Raw genomic sequence first — 20,776 nt, 5'->3', positions numbered from 1 at the left:
TCAAGGTGGAAGCTAAAGCACAAGCAACAGTGGTTGCTTGGTTGTACATTTTCGGTGAAAAATCACTACAAGTAGGAAATTAACATTGTATCCAAAAGGTGTTACAAAACTAAATTAATCCTGAACACTTTCTCAATGTCGGCCACTACGATACGTAGTGGCTCAGATGATATGCGTGCAGCGCACTAACGCCCTGGACCAGAGCTAGTGATATAGTATAGCTCTGGTCCCGGGTGTTAATGCACTGCACACATTCCATCTGAGACGCACGCACATGACTTTTGAGATTTGCAGACCCGGCGCCCTCAGTGCCCAGCTGGATGCTTCTTGGATTGGCAGGAAGTAGGAAATGTACCCATAAATGAATTTGTGTGGTGTTATGTTTTGCTATGCGCCATTTTTACTTACCAAATGTCTTACGTTATTCACCCCAAATATCTAATAAAAACGCCCCTTTTGTGAACAAACGGTTGATAGTCTAACTGCCTCCATATTTAATAAATTGAGCTCCATCAAAAGATCAGGTTACACTATTTGGATAGTCCCCTATCGTTCATCTACAGATGGACAAACTATCTGTTGATATGCAACTGTGGGCTAGGGTTACGGTTAGGTTTAGAATTAGGGTCATGTTTGGGAGCAGCAAAACAGTGAGCGGACATTCCTTTTTTCTCTATGTATTCTGGCTGCCACCTCGTCGGTCTGGCCTTACCTTGTACAGTGAGTCTGTGTTGGGCTTGTTGCGGACCCCCAGGTCGTGTTTCAGCTGGCCCACCGTCCTCATGCCCGACCAACTGTCCTTCTGGCCCGCTGGCATCAGCAGGGAGGTCACGGGGTTGTAGAGCTGAGGGACTGACACCGGGTACCAGGAGCGCAGGAACACAATGTCTACACACATGAACAAGAGTAATTATTAACATTATGGCTGACCCCAATTATTCGACTGGTCGATTGTTTGGCCGATAGGCGGTTGATCGACAGATTTGTTTTAGTCGAAGAGTAGCAAATATAGATATATTTCTCAGTGAACTAATCCATTGCGGAGGCCGAGACTAATCATTGTCAGAGTGAACACTGTTTGCAGAGTGCACAACCTTTGCTACACTTGAGAAACAAGTTTTGGTTTATTTCATTCCATTTATGAGTTTTGTCAATTTAGTCATTGTCTTTTGTTTGGAGCGCTCCTGTCAATGTTGATTAAGGATGCGTGCCTGATTATACATAGATGTAGGCGTATTGGCTTGTTGACATAAATGTACCCATTTGGGGATCTGTTAGTATTTCTGATTGGCTTAACGCACCACCACTAATGAGCTGTGGAGCGTCTCAAAGTAATGTTTTGTTCACCTCAAACAAAGTCTGTTTTTACATCCATTGAGAATGACAATTCCTGTGCTGAGCTCACTGGCGCGGGAAACTCTGGTGTCTACACTTGACACTTACATTTGACTTCTCGCTATCAGAATACAAAAGACCACATTGAAAAGACTGGTCTAGATGCACAAAAGTTGCTTTTTGGTCCGATTGTGTTTAGATCAAACTGACCACTTCAGAAGGAGGTCAGGCTGCATTGTGTGCAGATTTCTCCTGAGTCTGGATGCAATCAGGCTACAGAAAGCTCATACAGTGGGTACAGTCTCAAGAATACTTCTGTTCTGGGACCGAGGCACCTTTTCATTATAACGTTGGAGTAAATACGTTCCTAGTGTGTGAGTAACGTGTTTGCTGGCATCAAATACTAGCCAGCTAGCTAATATTTGGAACAACATTTTTTTGGGCTAGAGTTATGCTAACCCGTTTGCAATCCCTTTTAGCATTGCTTGTTAGCTACAATAGTTATATACTGCCATCAGTTGTTGTGCTACCATATTTTGCCGATTTCACCGTTTTTAGAACGCATACTGGCATTTCAATATAGCGCGGGAATAGGGAATCCGGACACGTGCATCTACGCCTACATTTAAACGCGTACGGAATTCCGTGAACAGAACTCTATGTTCAGAATACTAAAGCTGCATGAACTGTCAAGTCTAGACACGGCCTCTGTGCTCAGAATATTTTATACAAAATGTATACAAAAGGCGCTTCAGGCCGGACCTAAGTTAATTCAATGTTTCAAGTTCGTTGCAGAAAGGCCACGCGTAGCCAATGTGATTTATAGGATATTTATTTTTAATCAGGATTATTTTCTACCTGCAGGCAGCAAGGTTTTTATTTGTTGGCTTTATAGGCTATTTTTACATAATTGTCAATGGCAGAAGTTACTTTTTAGGTTCATCGTTTTCATTTGGATAGAATTTTGATTAAACACATGACAATGATTTAGAGATACGAAGACATTATTATAAATAAAATGAAACTGTTCCACGAAAATGTACATATGAAAACCTTAACTGGCATGCAGATCAGTAGAAATGGTAAGATACATTTGTATTCCACATGAGAAAGTTTGCTAACTCCTCGTACAGCCCATTACCGGCAACTTCAGGAGAATAATGGCAGAATCTGTAAAAGCCAGTAGGAGCGGGAGGAGGATGGTCTGGTCAGGTTAAGGTTCTTTCTTCTGGTTATCTTGATCTCTGGCTCCCTCAGTCATGTGTCTTATTTCATCAAACAGTGAGTTTAAAGCATCAGACAAGCTCAATGCATATATAGTTGGTTTTATTAAAAGCATATAGGGTGTGTCTATATATGGAAAAATACACGGTTTTAAATTTTTACCAATCAATTGGTGAAAAGAACAGACGACTTTCGGTCTACCAATATTTTTTTTAAAAGTTGGGGACAGCCCTAAATAACATATACTAGGAGCACAGGTAACCAATGTCTACAAACATCTACACACAAGAGTAATGAACAACATGAAACAGGATCACAGGGACGCAATGTGTAAACACACCCAGAAGTACTAGCTAGGAATATAAAGGCAGTATTCCATGCAAATTACTGTAACGTCCATAGAAGTTTCCATGAAATGTGCAACCAAAACAGTAGGAGCAATCTGCTGCAGGCAATTCCTACATTTGTCAAATTTAGTAAATCCCACTACTACTGGAATTTTCACCATATTACTTTCACCTATCCAAGCCTTCAGATCTCCACAAGCGCATAGAGGGTAGGGTGAGGGGGCTACGGGTTGTTTTTGGGACTATGAAATACTCTAGACTGAGCCAGTTGCTCACCACTCATCAGCAGCCTGTCTTCGAACGTGGCTCTGTAGGCTCCCGCCGGCGTTGACAGGGCCTTCTTAATTTGACCTCTGACCCCACTGACAGTTCGGATGGAAGCCCCTTCGAATTTCGCCACCTCCAGCACGGTGTTGAACATCCCCTGGGAACAAAACAGAAGTGTAAAGCTCACGTTTTTCTGAATTTTTTGGGGTGGACCTTAGTCTCATTCATACTCAGAGTAGTAGGGCTGAACTGACTTTATATTCACACAACTTATAAGGACATAAACATAAGGTTCACATACCAAATTTCATAGCCCCATGTTCATCGGTTCCGTTCTTATCACACCAGGGCTATAAGGGCCATGTAGTGTGGTTGACTTTGAGTGCAGCAACTAATCATTCTCAAATTCATTAGATGGGTTAGCTGACAAAGTCACAAACTATGTGCACACATCAATGGGGCAGAAGCTTGAGTTGTGATTCTGGATGGCCAGATAGCAGTTTCTTGACATTGTTGGTAGCTATGTGGAGAATCGTAAGTGACTCGTTTCAGCTAGTTTAATCTGGTTCTTGATACCATGTATTGTTTTGAGGTGTTTAGACTGACTTCAAGTCAATACTAAAATGGCTAAAATTGACTAGCTAGCTAACCAACAACTGTAACAATGTTTTTGTGAGACTAAACATTGGAGAAGAAATATAGTTTACATGTTGTCGACAATCTAAGCCAGCCCAGTCTGTTTTGCCCCATAGCAGCGCATGTGTCAGTTTTGTTGCTAAACAACCAACACGTCTATATACCAAATCTGGAGTCAATCTGATTTATGGTTCATAAGAAGGTTTGTAAAGTATTTTTAGCATTAGCATATGTGCGTCTATTGGTACAGTACAGCCATATGAATGCAGCAACAAAAATTCTAACCCATTGAAGACTGATGTAATGAGTCGAAATACAAAATCTGGAGTGAATCTGATGCATGGTTCATGAGGAGAAGATGATTGCAGAGGATTAAGTATTAGCGTTACATATGCAAATAATAAGTCAATAGTTTCCTTGTTTTTTGAGATATCAATACCAAATACAGTGCGTTTCATCTTAGGGAAGTCCGTGATAGCGATTACAAGTTTCAAATTGATAGGCCACTGCGGAGTGGATTTACAGTGGCTAAAATGGACACGTAAAATCTGGTTCATGAAATTTGAAAAAATACGTTTTTTTTTTAGCATATAGTGCTATTATGCATCTACTGGTATAGTGTGGCCATCTTTGAATGCATCAACGTTATTTTCTCATTCTTTAGGGACTATTGTGATCGGTCCAAAGACCACATTTGGAGTAAAATCTGACTTAGTCCATTAACTTTTTTAACTATGCTTAATCATAAAAAATCTGAATTGTTAAATGAGGAAACTAAATTCCAAATTGAACATGGTTCATCATGGTAATGACCATACAAAGTTTAAAGTATTTCCTAATTGATCAATAACCCAGCCATTTCTTAACCAATCCCTTAGCTTTTCTCAAACTAAGTTAAGAGATACCATGGGCATACATACATCATTTGGTGTTATTTGGATTTATGGTTATTGAGAATACGTTTTTCCAAAATGTCCAAGATGGAGGGATATCTATCCCGACAGACCTTATGGGTCCTTGAGGCAAATTTGTTCAACAAGAGGAAAGACAACAACCGTTTCAAGTCTCGAGGTCAAACAGTGTGATGGAGGTCAATCGTGCCATTCTTTTTGACCAAGTTACTCATGGCCTCTAGTTTCTGTGTGCCAAATTAGATGAAAAAAATCTAGTTATTTGACCATGTCATGGGAAAAAATATAATAATAATTCATAGAACAACAGGTTTCACAGTTTTGCTGTGAACCAATAATTAGATATTAATACATTCATAAACCATTACTTACACACAGTTGGTCCATAGTGTTAGATTATTTCTGTTATCCTGTTCTACAACAGAATAACAAATGTCTACCACAAAGTAAATATATTGTAGCTGAACTATGGTATGTCAGTAGTGCTATGAGGTGCATCCTACCTTGATGAAGGATGTGTTCTTGTAGATCTTGTATGGGTAGCCAATCAGCTTGAGCTTTTTGGCTATGGTCACAGATTTGTCCAAGTCAAGGACAACTCCTGTAGCTGCGATGCGGAAACTGGTCTGTAAGAGAACAGAAAACTTAAAAGATCCTACTAGAAGTAACCCATACTGTGTACGGTAGGTTACTCTGGACAAATGCAAATGAGCCATCTTTGGTGTAATACGTGTACGTACGTATTGAGCTAATAATGACAAATAAATGAATATGGAAAACAGACTGAACAAGGTTTTCTTGTAGGATTTTGCCTGTGCTTAGCTCTAAGTTAATTGTTTTATCTGGAAATACTCCAGTCCTTAACAATGACAGGCATACAACACAGCAAGATTCTGTCACCACCATACTCTTAAATGTGATGAATTGCTTTGCCACGTTTTTTGCAGTATTACTTAAGTGCCTAGTTGCAAACAGGATGCATGTTTTGGAGAAAAAAAATATCTTCTGCATAGTCTTCCTTTATTTTCACTCTGTCATTTAGTTTAGTAATGTGGAGTAACTACAATGTTGTTGATCCAGCCTCAGTTCTCATATCCCAACCATTACTCTGTTTCAAAATCACCATTGGGCTCATGGTGAAATCCCTGAGCAGTTTCCTTCCTCTCCGGCAACTGAGTTAGGAGTACACCCGTATATTTGTAGTGACTGGGTGTATTGATACACCATCCAAATGATAATTAATAACTTCACCAGGCTCAAAGGGATATTTAGCATCTGCTTTTTTTTTTTATACACACATCTACCAAATCGCCATCCTTCATTCCGAGGCATTGAAAAACCTCCATTCTTTGTGGTTCAATCTGTGCTTGAAATTCACTACTTGATTAAGGTACTTTAAAGATAATTGTATGTGTAGGGTATAGAGATTGGGTAGTCATTCAAAAATCATGTTAACCCATGCAATTTATGAGATTTGTTGTTACGCACGTTTTTACTCCTGAACTTATTTAGGCTTGTCATAAAATGATTTGAATACTTATTGACTCAAAACATTTCAGCTACAAAGATTCCACTTTGACATATGGGGTATTGTGTGTAGATCAATGACAAATCTAAATTTGATCAATTTTAAAAATTCAGGCTGTAAGAACAAAATGTGGAAAAAGTAAAAGTGTGAATACTTTGAAGGCACTGTACATGTAAACAGGGCTGAAAAGTGACTGGTAGCAAGAATATATAAATACTTATGGTAATATACATGTAAACAAGAGTAATAGTAACCGGTAGCAGGATAAAATAGATAGATAAAAGGTAGTGGCAATCAATGAACAGCAGGGTGAAGCAGTTTAGCCATTTAACAGTCTTATGGCCAGGATATAGAAGCTGTTTAAGAAGTCTGTTGGTCTGAGCCTTGATTCACCGATACTGTCTGCCGGACGTGAGCACGGAGAACAGTCCATGTCTCGGGTGATTGGAGTCTTTGGCAATTTTTCAGGCCTTTCTCAGACACTGCCAGGCATGCATGTTTTCCTTGTGATGCGCTAGGCCTTTCGCACCACCCACTGTAGGGCCTTCCGGTCAAGGGCAGTGCAGTTGCTATACCAGAGTGAGCAGCTGTAAAAGTTAAGAATCTGAGGGGCCCTGCAAAATCATTTCAGCCTCCTGAGGGAGAAGAGGCAATGCCGTTCATTCTCTATGACTGTGCTGGTGTGAGAGGTCCAAGTTAAGTCCTCAGTGATGTGAATACCGAGCTCTTGACCCTTTACTCGTCAATGTAGATCTGCACTCACCCCTCCTTCCTGAAGTCCACGATCAGATCCTTGGTCTTGCTGACGTTGACGGAGAGGTTTATGTCCTGGTCTCACATGAACAAGTCTCTGACCACCTCCCTGTAGGCTGTCTCATCGCCTCGTTGCAGAGGGGGGTGTTTAGTTCCAAGGTCCTGAGCTTGGAGGGCACTATGGTGTTGAACGCTGAGCTGTAGTCAATGAACAATGTTTTCACATAGAAAAAAGGAATGCACTCTAGGTGGGAAAGAGCAAAATGTGCAATTGACATTGCGTTGTCAGTGGATCTGTTGGGGCACTATGCAAATTGTAATGGGTCCAGGGTGTCTGGGATGATTGAGTTAATATGTGCCATGACCAGCCTTTCAAAGTACTTCATTATTACAGATGTGAGTGCTACAGGGCGGTAGTCATTGTGGCAGGATGCCTTAGAGTTTTTGGGAACAGGGATGTTGGCAGTTGGTTTGAAACATGTGAGGGTTACTGACTGGGACAAAGAGAAAATGAAAATGTCAGTGAAGATGCCTGCCAGCTGGTCTGTGCATGCCCCGAGGACATGCCCCGGAATACCGTCTGGCCCAGAGCCTTAAGAGTGTTGACCTGTTTAAAAACCTTACATCAGCCCCTGAGAGAGAGAGAGAGATCACCCAGTCCTCTGGATTAGTGGGGGCCATCGAGAAGGGCTCTGTGTTGTTGAAGCCTGTATAAAATGCATTGAGTTTGTCTTGTAGAGAGGCATCGTTGGGCAGATCACGGCTAGGGATTCCTTTGTGGTCCGTAATGTACTTTAGCCCGTCATGTGTTGGAGCTGTTATAATAGGATTCCACCTTGTTCCGATATTGTCCTTTTGCCTAGTTGATGGCTCTGCGGAGGTCGTAGCAGGACTACTTGTACGCGTTTGTCCTCAGCCGTAGCCTCGGGGTTGACTGCTGTTGTGCATCCATGTCAGGGATGTTAACCCTCTACCCTCTATCCGCCAATCACACTCCACATTCCCATATTATAAAACTCATGTAATTTACATTACCAACGTTAATGATCACCATGTTTGATGTACAGTTACAAGAATGACAAGGGATCAATACCATGAGCTGTTTGGAACAGAATGAGCCTGTTTGTCGTATTGTGAAGAACATTTGCAGCAGAACACGCACCCAACTCTATTATACTCACCAAAATGACTGTTTCTTGTGAAAGCCTAACACTGAGATTGTATCATGTTGACAATAGAATAAGCCTTCAAATGATGCCCAGCAGACTCAGATTGGGATTTATAATGGACCGTTTTTGGATTGCGTAAACAGTAATTGTGTGATGGTTAGGATGCAAGGCTGTGTTCCAAACAAAAAACTACAAGTGTGCTTACTTCACTTCCTCAACAGCACAGCTAGGAGAGCTCAAAAAAGCACCTAATAGTTTAAGTCTCTTTCCTTGAGTAATGAAAGTGCATTGAAATTACTTAGGAACTGTACACTTTGGAGAGGTGTGTAGACACTTGGAGACACCAGTTACACCTCGTCATTGTTTTTGACTAACAGTGTATTCAGACCCATTGACTTTTTCCACATTTTGTGACATTATAGCCTCATTCTAAAATGGATTAAATAAAACATTTCTCAATCTATACACCAACCCATAATGACAAAGTGAACAGGTTATCAGAAATGTTTGCAAATGTATAAAAAATAAAACAATACCTTATTTACACAAGTATTCAGACCGTTTGCTATGAGACTCCAAGACTCTTCCTAGAGCTGGCCGCCTGGCCAAACTGATCAATCGGGGGAGAAGGGCTTTGGTCAGGGAGATGACGGGACCGGTGAACCTGATGGTTACTCTAACAGAGCTCCAGAGTTCCTCAGTGGTGATGGGAGAACCTTCCAGAAGGACAACCATCTCTGCAGCACTCCACCAATCAGGCCACTCCTTAGTAAAAGGCACATGACAGCCGCTTGGACTCTGACCACAAGAAACAAGATTCTCTGGTCTGATGAAACCAACTCTTTGGCCTGAATGCCAAGAGTCACGTCTGGAGGAAACCTGGCACCATCCCTAAGGTGAAGCATGGTGGTGACAGCATTAGGCTGTGGGGATGTTATTCAGTGGCAGGGACTGGAAGACTAGTCAGGAATGAGGAAAAGATTAACGGAGCAAAGTACAGAGAGATCCTTGATGAAAACCTGCTCCAGAGCGCTCAGGACGTCAGACTGGGGTGAAGGTTCACCTTCCAACAGGACAACGACCATAAGCACACAGCCAAGACAATGCAGGAGTGGCTTCGGTACAAGTCTCTGAATATCCTTGAGTGGCCCAGCCAGAACCCAGACTTGAACCCGATCGAACATCTATGGAGAAACCTGAAAATAGCTGTGCAGCAACGCTCCACATCCAACCTGACAGTGCTTGAGAGGATCTGCAGAGAAGGGAGAAAACTCCCCAAATACAGGTGTGCCAAGCTTGTAGCGTCATACCGAAGAAGACTTGAGGCTGTAATCGCTGCTAAAGGTGCTTTAAAGTACTGAGTAAAGGGTCTGAATACTTAAGTAAATGTGTCATTTCATGTATTTTTTTTAAATGTCTAAGAAAGCTTTTCCTTTTGTCATTATGGGGTATTGTGTGTAGATTGATGGGCATTTTACATAGTAATATGTGGAAAAAGTCAAAGGCTGATAAGAATAGTCGTGGTAAATTTGGGTTATTATGTTACTGAATGTATGCAGTATTTTCAGATTTCATAATCAACAAATGCTGCAAAAAGTACAGTACATGTAAAATGCAGATAGTATTGATGGGTTCTGACTTCTAAACTTGAAAATATGAAATATCCTTAATCGTATCACAAGGAGAGAGGGGAATGTAGAACGTTTACATTCTGTCAGGATATGTTATTGTTAGTCATCAGGGATCCTACGTGAGGAGAAGAACCACGGTCTGGTACGAGTCAACATGTTAGCCGTGAGTTGGGGAGGAGTGAGGAATTTGGGCAGAGGTCAGGTTAGATGAAGTGAGGAAGAACCTATCACCAATCTTCTGGATAGCAACAGAGGTGTATTAGCTGTTCATATGTGTAAGGAGGGGCTCAGCATAGCAGAAAGGGTTATATACCAGTGAGATGTGAATGTTTTTTGTCTTATGCAGCTGTATGACCCAGTGGGTGAATAAACTAGGTTTGAGCTTTACTAAGCGTCTGTTAATTTTTTTACTCTATTTATTTAGAACCTAACAGTATCAACAATGTAATGTTTGGATTCAGTCTTGTGTCAGGTAACTGTTGTCCTCACCTTTGGTCTAATAAATTCCACAATCTCCAACCTGTTCCCTTTCAATTTCTACCATGGTTATGCAATATGCATATTATATATCTGCTGTAAGAAACACTTCAATGTAGCCCTATACATATAGCCCAATTCCCACAAGTGTAAAAGGATTACATGTCATTATTTCCTTTGTGGCCTGCCTCTGTGATTCTTACCTTAGTTCCTGCGACTGACCGCACAGCCAGGAAGCCAGTGCCCTGAGGTGTGATGGGACCTGGGAACACAGCAGAGAAGGACAGGGTTCACATTTTATTCATTATTTGACCTATATTCTAACAGGTAAGTTAATTTAGGATCCATGTCATTCTGACCAGGGGGGCATGTCTTTTAGTAAGTTTACTGAAATAACTTAATATTTCTGACTTCATAGAGATATGTAGTTCTATAGGCATGGTAACCAGATCGACACCGTCAACATTTTGTCTTCTTTAAGGAACCAGATAATCAAGAGCTATATCTGAATGTGCATCAAATTTAGCTGGTTAATGTAGTGATCCTGCTATGTGATACAGCCCTCTGATGAATAGTTGCTATGGAGGAAAAAGATGTCACCTGAATCAAATAACTAACAAATACTAAAACTACAGCCGCATTACTGCTCTCACCCCAGATGGTGGCACCACAGTGCATGTGCTGCGGTGTGTGTACTTGAGCAGGCGGTGGCGCCCGTTGTGGTCCTCGATGTGGTACAGGGGGATGGTCTGGAAGCGACGCCAGCCCAGGGACAGGATGAGAGGGTCGCGTGTTTTCAGGATACGGTTGTGCCATCGATGTTTCTTTAACCGCATCTGGGACAAGAGAAAGACCACCTTGAGGCACTTGGAAAAGTTCTATACAAATGACTCATTATCAATTAGTCTCAATATCACTTTCGGTGTTTTGAGGAATTGTTTAATGCCATTTGTTTTGATCTTAATTTATATCGGACAGATGCAAATAAAACAATATTTTTTTTTTATCAATCATATAAAGCAACAATGGGATGGATGTGTTGCATCATATTGCTTTCTGACAAATTATGAATATAGGCAAGTTCAGTATGCATGACAAAGCATGGTTCTTGGCCCATTACTTAGGCCTAGTCTGTAAAGCAGTTTAGCTGACCCCAAAAAATCTGAGGGGATTTACATTACTATTCAACAAACAACCTTCCATTACATTTAGTGCTCTCAAAAGGACTGTATCACCCATTGCAGGGTTGGGGTCAATTCCATTTAAATTCAGAAGATAAAATAAAAAATAAAAGAGTTGGAAACGAGGGATGCGCCCAAAATGCACCCTATTCTAGGGATGAGATTTTTTTTATTTTTTAGCTTGATTCGAATATCATGACATTTCTTCAGATATCCGAATGGTCAAAATACATGTACACTTTTTATTTTATTTGTTTTAAATAACATTGTTTCAACTTGGGAACTGGCTTGCTGCACGACTTAGGTGCCGCTTGATTGCAGCAGTATGATGGGCAGGGGCCGGTGAGTTTTACATGGGAGGGAGAGAGTGGCTATACAGACTGGCGCTAGTTAGATAAACTTGTAGAATCCATCATACCACCTGGTAGTGCCTGTCTTGACTGAATCAAATCGATGTAAAGAAGCTAACTAAGATAGTCACCGTGGTTTCAGAAAATATTCATACCCCTTGACTTATCCCCCCAAACAAATTCTGCCTGAATTTAGCCCAGGTGCATCCTTTGATCATACTTGAGATATCACTACAACTTGGAGTCCACCTGTGGCCAATTGAATTGTTTGGACATGATTTAGAAAGAACCACACCTGTCTATATAAGGTCCCACAGTTGACAGTGCATGTCAGAGCAGAAGCTATACCATGAAGTCCAAGGAACTCTCCGTAGAGCTCCGTGATAAACTCAGCAAAAAAAAGAAATGTCCTCTCACTGTCAACTGCATTTATTTTCAGCAAACTTAACATGTGTAAATATTTGCATGAACATAACAAGATTCATAAACTGAACAAGTTCCACAGACATGTGACTAACAGAAATGGAATGTGTCCCTGAACAGAGGAGGGGGTCAAAATCAGAATTAACACTCAGTATCTGGTGTGGCGACCAGCTGCATTAAGTGCATCTCTTCCTCATGGACTGCACCAGATTTGCCAGTTCTTGCTGTGAGATGATACCCTACTCTTCCACCAAGGCACCTGCAAGTTCCCAGACATTTCTTGGGGGAATGGCCCTAGCCCTCTGATCCAACAGGTCCCAGACATGGTCAATGGGATTGAGATCCGGGCTCTTTGCTGGCCATGGCAGAACATTGACATTCCTGTCTTGCAGGAAATCACACACTGAACGAGCAGTATGGCTGGTGGCATTGTCATGCTGGAGGGTCATGTTAGGATGAGCCTGCAGGAAGGGTACCTCATGAGGGAGGAGGATGTCTTCCCTGTAACGCACAGCGTTGAGATTGCTGGCAATGACAACATGCTCAGTCCGATGATGCTGTGACTCACCGCCCCAGACCATGACGGACCCTCCACCTCCAAATCGATCCCGCTCCAGAGTACAGGCCTCGGTGTAACGCTCATTCCTTTGACGATAAACGCGAATCCGATCATCACCCCTGGTGAGACAACCACGACTTGTCAGCAAAGAGCACTTTTTGCCAGTCCTGTCTGGTCCAGCAACGGTGGGTTTGTGCCCATAGGCGACGTTGTTGCCGGTGACGTCTGGTGAGGACCTGCCTTTACAACAGGCCTACAAGCCCTCAGTCCAGCCTCTCTCAGCCTATTGCGGACAGTCTGAGCACTGATGGAGTGATTGTGCGTTCTTGGTTTAACTCGGGCAGGTGTTGTTGCAATCCTGTACCTCTCCCGCAGGTGTGATGTTCGGATATACCGATCCTGTGCAGGTGTTGTTACACGTGGTCTGCCACTGCGAGGACGATCAGCTGTCCGTCCTGTCTCCCTGTAGCGCTGTCTTCGGGGTCTCACCTTATGGACATTGCAATTTATTGCCCTGGCCACATCTGCAGTCCTCATTCCTCCTTCCAGCATGTTCACACAGATGAGCATGGACCCTGGGCATCTTTCTTTTGGTGTTTTTCAGAGTCAGTAGAAAGGCCTCTTTAGTGGCCTAAGTTTTCATAACTGTGACCTTAATTGCCTCACGTCTGTACGCGGTCAGTGTCTTAACGACCGTTCCACAGGTGTATGTTTATTTATTGTTTATGGTTCATTGAACAAGCATGGGAAACAGTGTTTAAACCCTTTACAATGAAGATCTGTGAAGTTATTTGGATTTTTACAAATTATCTTTGAAAGACAGTGTCCTGAAAATGCGACGTTTCTTTTTTTGTGATGTTGTGATGAGGCATATACAGTGCCCACGGAAAGTATTCAGACCCTTTACAGCCTTATTCTAAATTCCAAAAGGCAGTCACACATCTGAGCAATCTTTTTTTGCAGGTGCATGGTAACAGTTGAACAAGAAGGAAAAAGGAAACTGCACACTGCTCTTGATAGTATCACCGATCTTTAATAAGCTTATGTATCGGCCTCACAGCCTTCGTCAGAGCTTTTGTGAATTTCTTAAAACTAGCACCCTTATGTAGACCTGGCCCCACCCACATCCGTTCCACGCATCGAAAGGGGTTGGAGGCAACGGAAAAACAAATAAGTCCTACCAAATATAACAATATGCATTTCATTAATATTCAAATAAAGTGTGTAAATAAGACGTATTAAACACGTCTGTAGAACCACAATTAGGACACAGCAAGTTTTCATTAATCATTGGGTACATCATACGAAAAACAGAGTAATTCAGAGTAATTCACAACATAACATACATAGTCATTTCATCATTAAGTCCTTTAAGAAATAATGTCTGGAGGGTGAAAATCCAAAAACATTCTCTTTAACTCAGAGTATTATTAATATCACACTTTCTCTATGCCACAAAATCTAAAAGGTAGAAATTTCATGCTTTAGGTCATTAAAATGTACTGCGACTGGATAATCCCTGTCGTTTCTCCTGATTGAACTTTTATGTTCACTAATTCTCTGTTTGAGGGAGCGGGAGGTTTTACCGACATAGCAGAGCCCACATGGACATTTAATAATGTAAATAACATGGGTGGTAGAACACGTAATGATGTCATTTATTTGGAACCGTTTTCCTGTGTGTGGTTGGCAGAAATATTCACACTTCATCATATTGTTGCACTGTGCGCATCCTCTGCATTTATAGCTACCATTTGGAAGAGAGCGTAAAAGCTCTTTTACGTAACAATGTGGGGAAAAGTAAAGGGGTCTGAATGCTTTCTGAAGGCACTATATCTGGAGAAGGGTATAAAACCTAAATGTGTTTAATGTTTCCAGGAGCACAGCGGCCTCCATCATTGGGAAATTGAAAAAGATATGGAAATACTCTGCTTAGAGTTGGCAGTTCGACCAAACTGAACAACCAGGCAAGAAAGACCTTTGTCAGGGTGGTGACCAAGAACCTAATATAAAACTAGAATTATTACAATTTATTTTTCATTTTAGTCGACAAAAATGTGATGAGACGAGAATTCCATGCGAGACTAAAGGACATTTAATTTGACGTGAAGCTCTGTTTCATCTTTTTTGTCCAATCAGAAGGATGCTTGCAGAATATTTTATGCCATCTTCTCATCAGCAGAATTTACATATTTCAGTTGCGCAATCTGACTGAGCTGATCTGTGCGGCTCTCCCACACAGCTCGTAGGTGGTCTCTTCAGCCACTCGTCAATCTTTTGAACAGATGCGAAGCCAGGACACTTCATTTGTCACTAACCTCAACTAGAAACAATTATGTTTAATCTCACTCTTACTTCCATGTAGCTAGCTAGCTTCTTTGCATCGGTGTGATGCAGTAAAGAGGCACTATCAGAAGGGATAAGAAATTTAGAAGGGGAGATCTATTGATGCAACAACTATCAGGGGTTGCTAATATGACTAGGATAATGATTTTGGCTGCTAAACAATGAAAGAAAGTTGATTTTAAAAGCAATACCACAGGAGAACGAAGTCTTTAAAAGAATTACCTCCACATTTCTATAGTGGGTTTGGGGCTCCGGAGTGACGCAGCAGTTTAAGGCACTGCATCTCAGTGCTAGAGGCATTACTACAGACACCCTGGTTCGAATCCAGGCTGTATCACAACCGGCCATGATTGGTAGTCCCATGGGGCGGCGCACAATTGGCCCAGCTTGTCCGGGTTTGGCTGTTGTAGGCCATCATTGTAAATAAGAATTTGTTCTTAACTGACTTGCCTAGTTAAAGGATAAATATTTTTTCTCAATGTTTTGGCTATACGCGACTTTGAAGCAAAGTACTTAATAAAACAAGGTTTCAAACAATTAAGGAACAGAAACAATTTAGTGACGCTAATGATGGGCCTAACCATCTTCTGGTAGATGGAAAGGTTTTCCCAAAAACCTTCAATTAAATGTTAACTAGCTACAAAGTAGCCTATGCCTACCCGGCAGAATGATATCAATCCAGTGGCCATTTGTTTTGCAAACTCCATCTCATGTGCAATACAGAAACACAGCTAACCGAACAGTGCTAGATGCCTGCAGTTGAATTAAAGGGTAACTACACTCAAAATGTAACATTTCTTAGATTTTTCCCCAGACCTCAAAAGTGGTCTCCTGATATGGTATAAGCATTGTTGTGGACTTAAAACATTCTGTTTAAAAGAAAGTGTGAGAGCGAGTTTAGGCCTATGTACCCACTTCTCCAGGCACCACTACATCACTGATTTACGGCAAATACTATTCCCACTGTACATAAACTATATTGGTTCCTTAGTCAAAAACTGTAAGCTACACTTATGCTGATGACATTGTGCTGTACTCTGCCTCCTCTTTGAACCAGGCTATAGCTGATCTGCAGACTGCTTTAAAATGTCGAACTGGTACTGAATGCAGATAAAACAAAGTATATTCTGTTCTCCGGAGCTCAGACATATCTGCACGCTGAATGGAGCACGTCCACTCATAAATACCTTGGCATTTGGATCGATGACAAGTAGTAATTTAAAACATGTAGATGAGCTAACGAAGAAACAGAATTAAGATGGGCTTCTTCTACAGAAACAGATTGTGCCTTTCGCGTGATAGAATAAATAGTTCAGTTGACTTTCCGTCACTGTGATCTGTATCAGGAAGTAGACTGGCCATCATTGGCAACGCAGAGAACATGGCCTTCTCTTAATTTATAAAGCGCTCGTGCAGAAACTACCATACTACATCGCTCCTGACCTACAGAAGTACAAATACCTTACTCGCTCACAGGAATTCTTGAAATCCCTGTTCTCATTACTGATTTAGGTAAAACAGCCTTTAGTTTTTACGTGCCACATACATGGAACACATTTCAGAATACCCTACAATTGGACGCACCATTGCCTTTCAGACATTTCAGGGAATTGGTAAATTACCTTTTTACAGAGGAATGCATGCGTTTTTCAAAATAGTATTTTTGTATGTTTCATGCTCCAGTCTTGGATTGTTATAATTGTGTCAGGCACTTGTGTGACTCAGGGCTCCCTTGCAAAAGAAACATCGGTCTCAATGGGACATCCATGTATTTAGGGTGATATTTCAGACACAGTCAAGGAGTTTGTTCTTGAACTGGAAGTCCAATTCACTCTATTTCAATTTAAATTAAATAGAGCCTGACTCGTTAACCCTTCACTTACCTGCAGGTAGCCTACATTCCCCTCGCTGGCACCTAGAGCCCCGAGGATGATGGGATAGTGGGGGTCAAAGTTGGTGACAAACTCGCAGGGCAGGGAGGGGATCTCCAGACGGACATACATGCCAGGCCGGAAGCCCTCGTACTGGACCCGTGTCTCGTCATCCACGTCCTCAAACTCAGCCCGGTTCAGCTAGGAAGAGGAAAGGTTTAGAGATTGTGGTGAAATGAAAGGCTCAGTGGGTTAGAACATGGTGCTGTCAACATCAGGGTTGTTGGTTTGAATCCCACATGGGCCACATACTGAATATACTTTGTGTGAGTGCCAAGGTTGACAGTCCTGTAAGTGGATTTTTTTTTAAAGATAAAAAAAAAGCATGCACAATTTTGTTTTGCGTTTTAAGACCGATTTTCCCCCATTGTGTCTCATGAACATGACCCAATGTCTGATCGGAATACCACAGACAACTTTGGTTTCCTTTTGGGCATAATAAGATGTTACCTTGACCCCGCTTCAATAATTTCCAAATGTATCCTTCCTTGTTTCTTAGACGTAAGCACAGATCTGGTGGTTGGGTAGGTGCAAGTAAGTTTACCACCCTGTTCACTCCCCAATCCAATCAATTCAGATCTGTGATTACGCGCAGTGGTAACACTCCAGCCATGTCACATATGCGAAGCTCCCCACTGGAGACAATGCCTTGCATCCAATGTTCCCTCTAAGTTGTGTGTAGAAGAAATATGAGAGTGCGCACAGAAGCTTGAGGTTGAACGTCACTCAACTTTCTACAGTTTTCCCCTTTAATTAACACTACAACGTTTCGCTCTACTGTGGCAATTGTGAACGCATCAACGCAATACTAGCCACTTTCAATGTAATGTACCGAAAACAGAACTAACTGCAAGATTCCGTATGCAAAACTAAATATGCAAGAGATTTTCTTGGAGTAGGATTCTATTGCATTGTCAGGCATGACTCCGCAGTATTCTACACAGACCGGTGCGCCATAACCAATCAGAGCTGCAGTAGGCCTATATGCAAATAGCCATTGCCATATGGATCTGTGTCATTCACTTTCAACTGTACTGTGTTTAGGCTACAGTATGAGCGGTCTTGAGTAGATGCGCTTGTTTTGAGATCAAAGTGAGAGCTGCATGTTGCCACGTGTTCACAGTTGTTCATATTCTTGGCTACTTAGTGAGTTATTAGCCCTGGTATAGCTCATTTATAGTCATCTTTGAAAAGCAAGTCAGGTACTGAGCTTTTTAATCTCTTAAAGGGGAAGTGTTGGATTTTGAGACGGTCTTGAATAAGTAGCCAATAAGCAGAGGGTAGCATAATTTGTCTGATTCTCTGTAATAATGGTGTGGGAATAATAATGCATTTGTGGTTTCTTGCATAAAATAACATTTTTCAGTTACCTCCTTGGATAAACAGGTTAACTTCAAGCCTGCATGTAAAAAAATATATATATACACAGTTGAAGTCAGAAGTTTACATAAACTTAGATTGGAGTCATTAAAACTTGTTTTTCAACCACTCCACAAATGTCTTGTTAACAAACTATAGTTTTGGCAAGTCGGATAGGACATCTACTTTGTGCATGACACAAGTCATTTTTCCGACAATTGTTTACAGACAGATTATTTCACTTATAATTCACTGTATCACAATTCCAGTGGGTCAGAAGTTTACATACACTAAGTTGACTGTGCCTTTAAACAGCTTGGAAAATTCCAGAAAATGATGTCATGGCTTTAGAAGCTTCTGATTGACTCAAATGATGTCAATTAGCCTATTGGTAGTGGGACCACGCAGCCATCATACCGCTCAGGAAGGAGACGTGTTCTGTCTCCTAGAGATGAATGTACTTTGGTGCGAAAAGTGCAAATCAATTCCAGAACAGCAGCAAATAACCTTGTGAAGATGCTGGCTGAAACCGGTACAAAAGTATCTATATCCACAGTAAAACGAGTCCTATATCGACAAGGAAGCAAGGAAGTGGCCACTGCTCCAAAACCACCATAAAAAAGCCAGACTACGGTTTGCAACGCACATGGGGACAAATCGTAGTTTTTAGAGAAATGTCCTCTGGTCTGATGAAACAAAAATAGAACTGTTTGGCCATAATGACCATCGTTATGTTTGGAGGATAAAGGGGGAGGCTTGCAAGCCGAAGAACACCATCCCAACCGTGAAGCACGGGCGTGGCAGCATCATATTGTGGGGGTGCTTTGCTGCAATAGGGACTGGTGCACTTCATCATGAGGAAGGACAATTACGTGGATATATTGAAGCAACATCTCAAGACATCAGTCAGGAAGTTAAAGCTTGGTTGCAAATGGGTCTTCCAAATGGACAATGACCACAAGCATACTTACAGTTGTGACAATATGGCTTAAGGACAACAAAGTCAAGGTATTGGAGAGGCCATCACAAAGACCTGACCTCAATACTATAGAAACTATTATTTGTGGGCAGAACTGAAAAAACATGTGCGAGCAAGGAGGCCTACAACCTGACACAGTTACACCAGCTCTGTCAGGAGGAATAGGCCAAAATTCACCCAACTTATTGTGGGAAGCTTGTGGAAGGCTACACATTTGACCCAAGTTAAACAGGCATAATTAGAGTATGTAAACTTCTGACCCACTGGGAATGTGATGAAAGAAGTACAAGCTGAAATAAATCTCTACTATTATTATTCTGACATTTCACATTCTTAAAATAAAGTGGTGACCCTAACTGACCTAAGACCGTGAATTTTTACTAGGATTAAATGTCAGGAATTGTTAAAAACTGAATTTACATGTATTTGGCTAAGGGATATGTAAACTTTCGACTTCAACTGTATTTTTATTTTTTTAACTCTAATGAAATGTAGGCATTGAACACCACATATTGGCTGCTACTGCAGGCTGAATGATAGAACAGCTATTTCCATACAAAAATGTTCTTCATTGTTTTTGTATGGCCTACATTATGATCAAATAGCCACAGTAGGCTACTTGGCCACTGTTAAAACGAACTTAAAGCGGGTACAGCCTGAGTGTGCACAGTAAACGTGCACCGGAAGTTCACAAATTAAAGTTTGCGCTCAGCAGACCTGAAATTTGCTCAGTGACTACATTTTTTAGGGAACATTGCCTGCATCCACCCTTCCCACTGTTTCTCCCACCTGACTGTAACCCCCACTCATTTCATAACTGTCTAAATGAAGTGTCAAAATACCTACACAAAACATTATTTATTTATTTTTATCTGTGATTACATCAAGGACAAAGGAGGCATTTCTGAAGTACTCAAACAGGGCAAGAGACTTCTGTCTCCTGTCATATCAAACGTTTACCTATGACCCCATAACCCCTCACCTCTGCCTGTTTTTGCATCTCCTCCTTGAGGTCGTCAAAGTAGGTGGCGTCTCCGTCATCGTACTCCGTGTCGAAACGCTCCTTCAGCCGCCATTTCTTCTCCAGACGCTTGTTCTTCTGGGTCTCGTCGTCCACCATCATCAGCTTCTCCTCCTCTTCATCATCATCATCACTTTCTTCCTTGGCTTGGCAGCTTTCCCCTTGTGCACCGCCCCTGTCTCCAAGTCCTCAAAGTCGCCATACAGCTCCTCTAAAAGAGAAAAGAAGAGCGAGTTAGCAAGGGGGTGATAATGAACAGTGGACTTCTGCTATACAGTACATAGCCCTGATGGATTGGGACTACTCTGTTGGGAATATGAGCCCATATCCGGAGCACATGAAAATAATT

General features: G+C 41.6%; 1 protein-coding gene across 1 annotated transcript in view; it reads right to left on the bottom strand.

Moving 5' to 3' along the window:
- LOC139380489 (ribosome biogenesis protein BMS1 homolog) overlaps nucleotides 1-20,776 on the bottom strand; it is a 30,335-nt gene that overhangs the window by 2,084 nt on the left and 7,475 nt on the right. Inside the window, 9 exon segments of the mRNA XM_071123189.1 lie at nucleotides 713-888; nucleotides 3,183-3,330; nucleotides 5,224-5,346; nucleotides 10,482-10,540; nucleotides 10,932-10,968; nucleotides 10,971-11,114; nucleotides 17,021-17,209; nucleotides 20,389-20,579; nucleotides 20,582-20,638. Coding sequence (XP_070979290.1) covers nucleotides 713-888; nucleotides 3,183-3,330; nucleotides 5,224-5,346; nucleotides 10,482-10,540; nucleotides 10,932-10,968; nucleotides 10,971-11,114; nucleotides 17,021-17,209; nucleotides 20,389-20,579; nucleotides 20,582-20,638 — 1,124 coding nt within the window.

Source organism: Oncorhynchus clarkii, chromosome 2 (assembly GCF_045791955.1).
Source record: "Oncorhynchus clarkii lewisi isolate Uvic-CL-2024 chromosome 2, UVic_Ocla_1.0, whole genome shotgun sequence".
Classification (NCBI taxonomy): Eukaryota; Metazoa; Chordata; class Actinopteri; order Salmoniformes; family Salmonidae; genus Oncorhynchus; species Oncorhynchus clarkii.
This window is presented reverse-complemented; position numbering and strand designations above follow the sequence as displayed.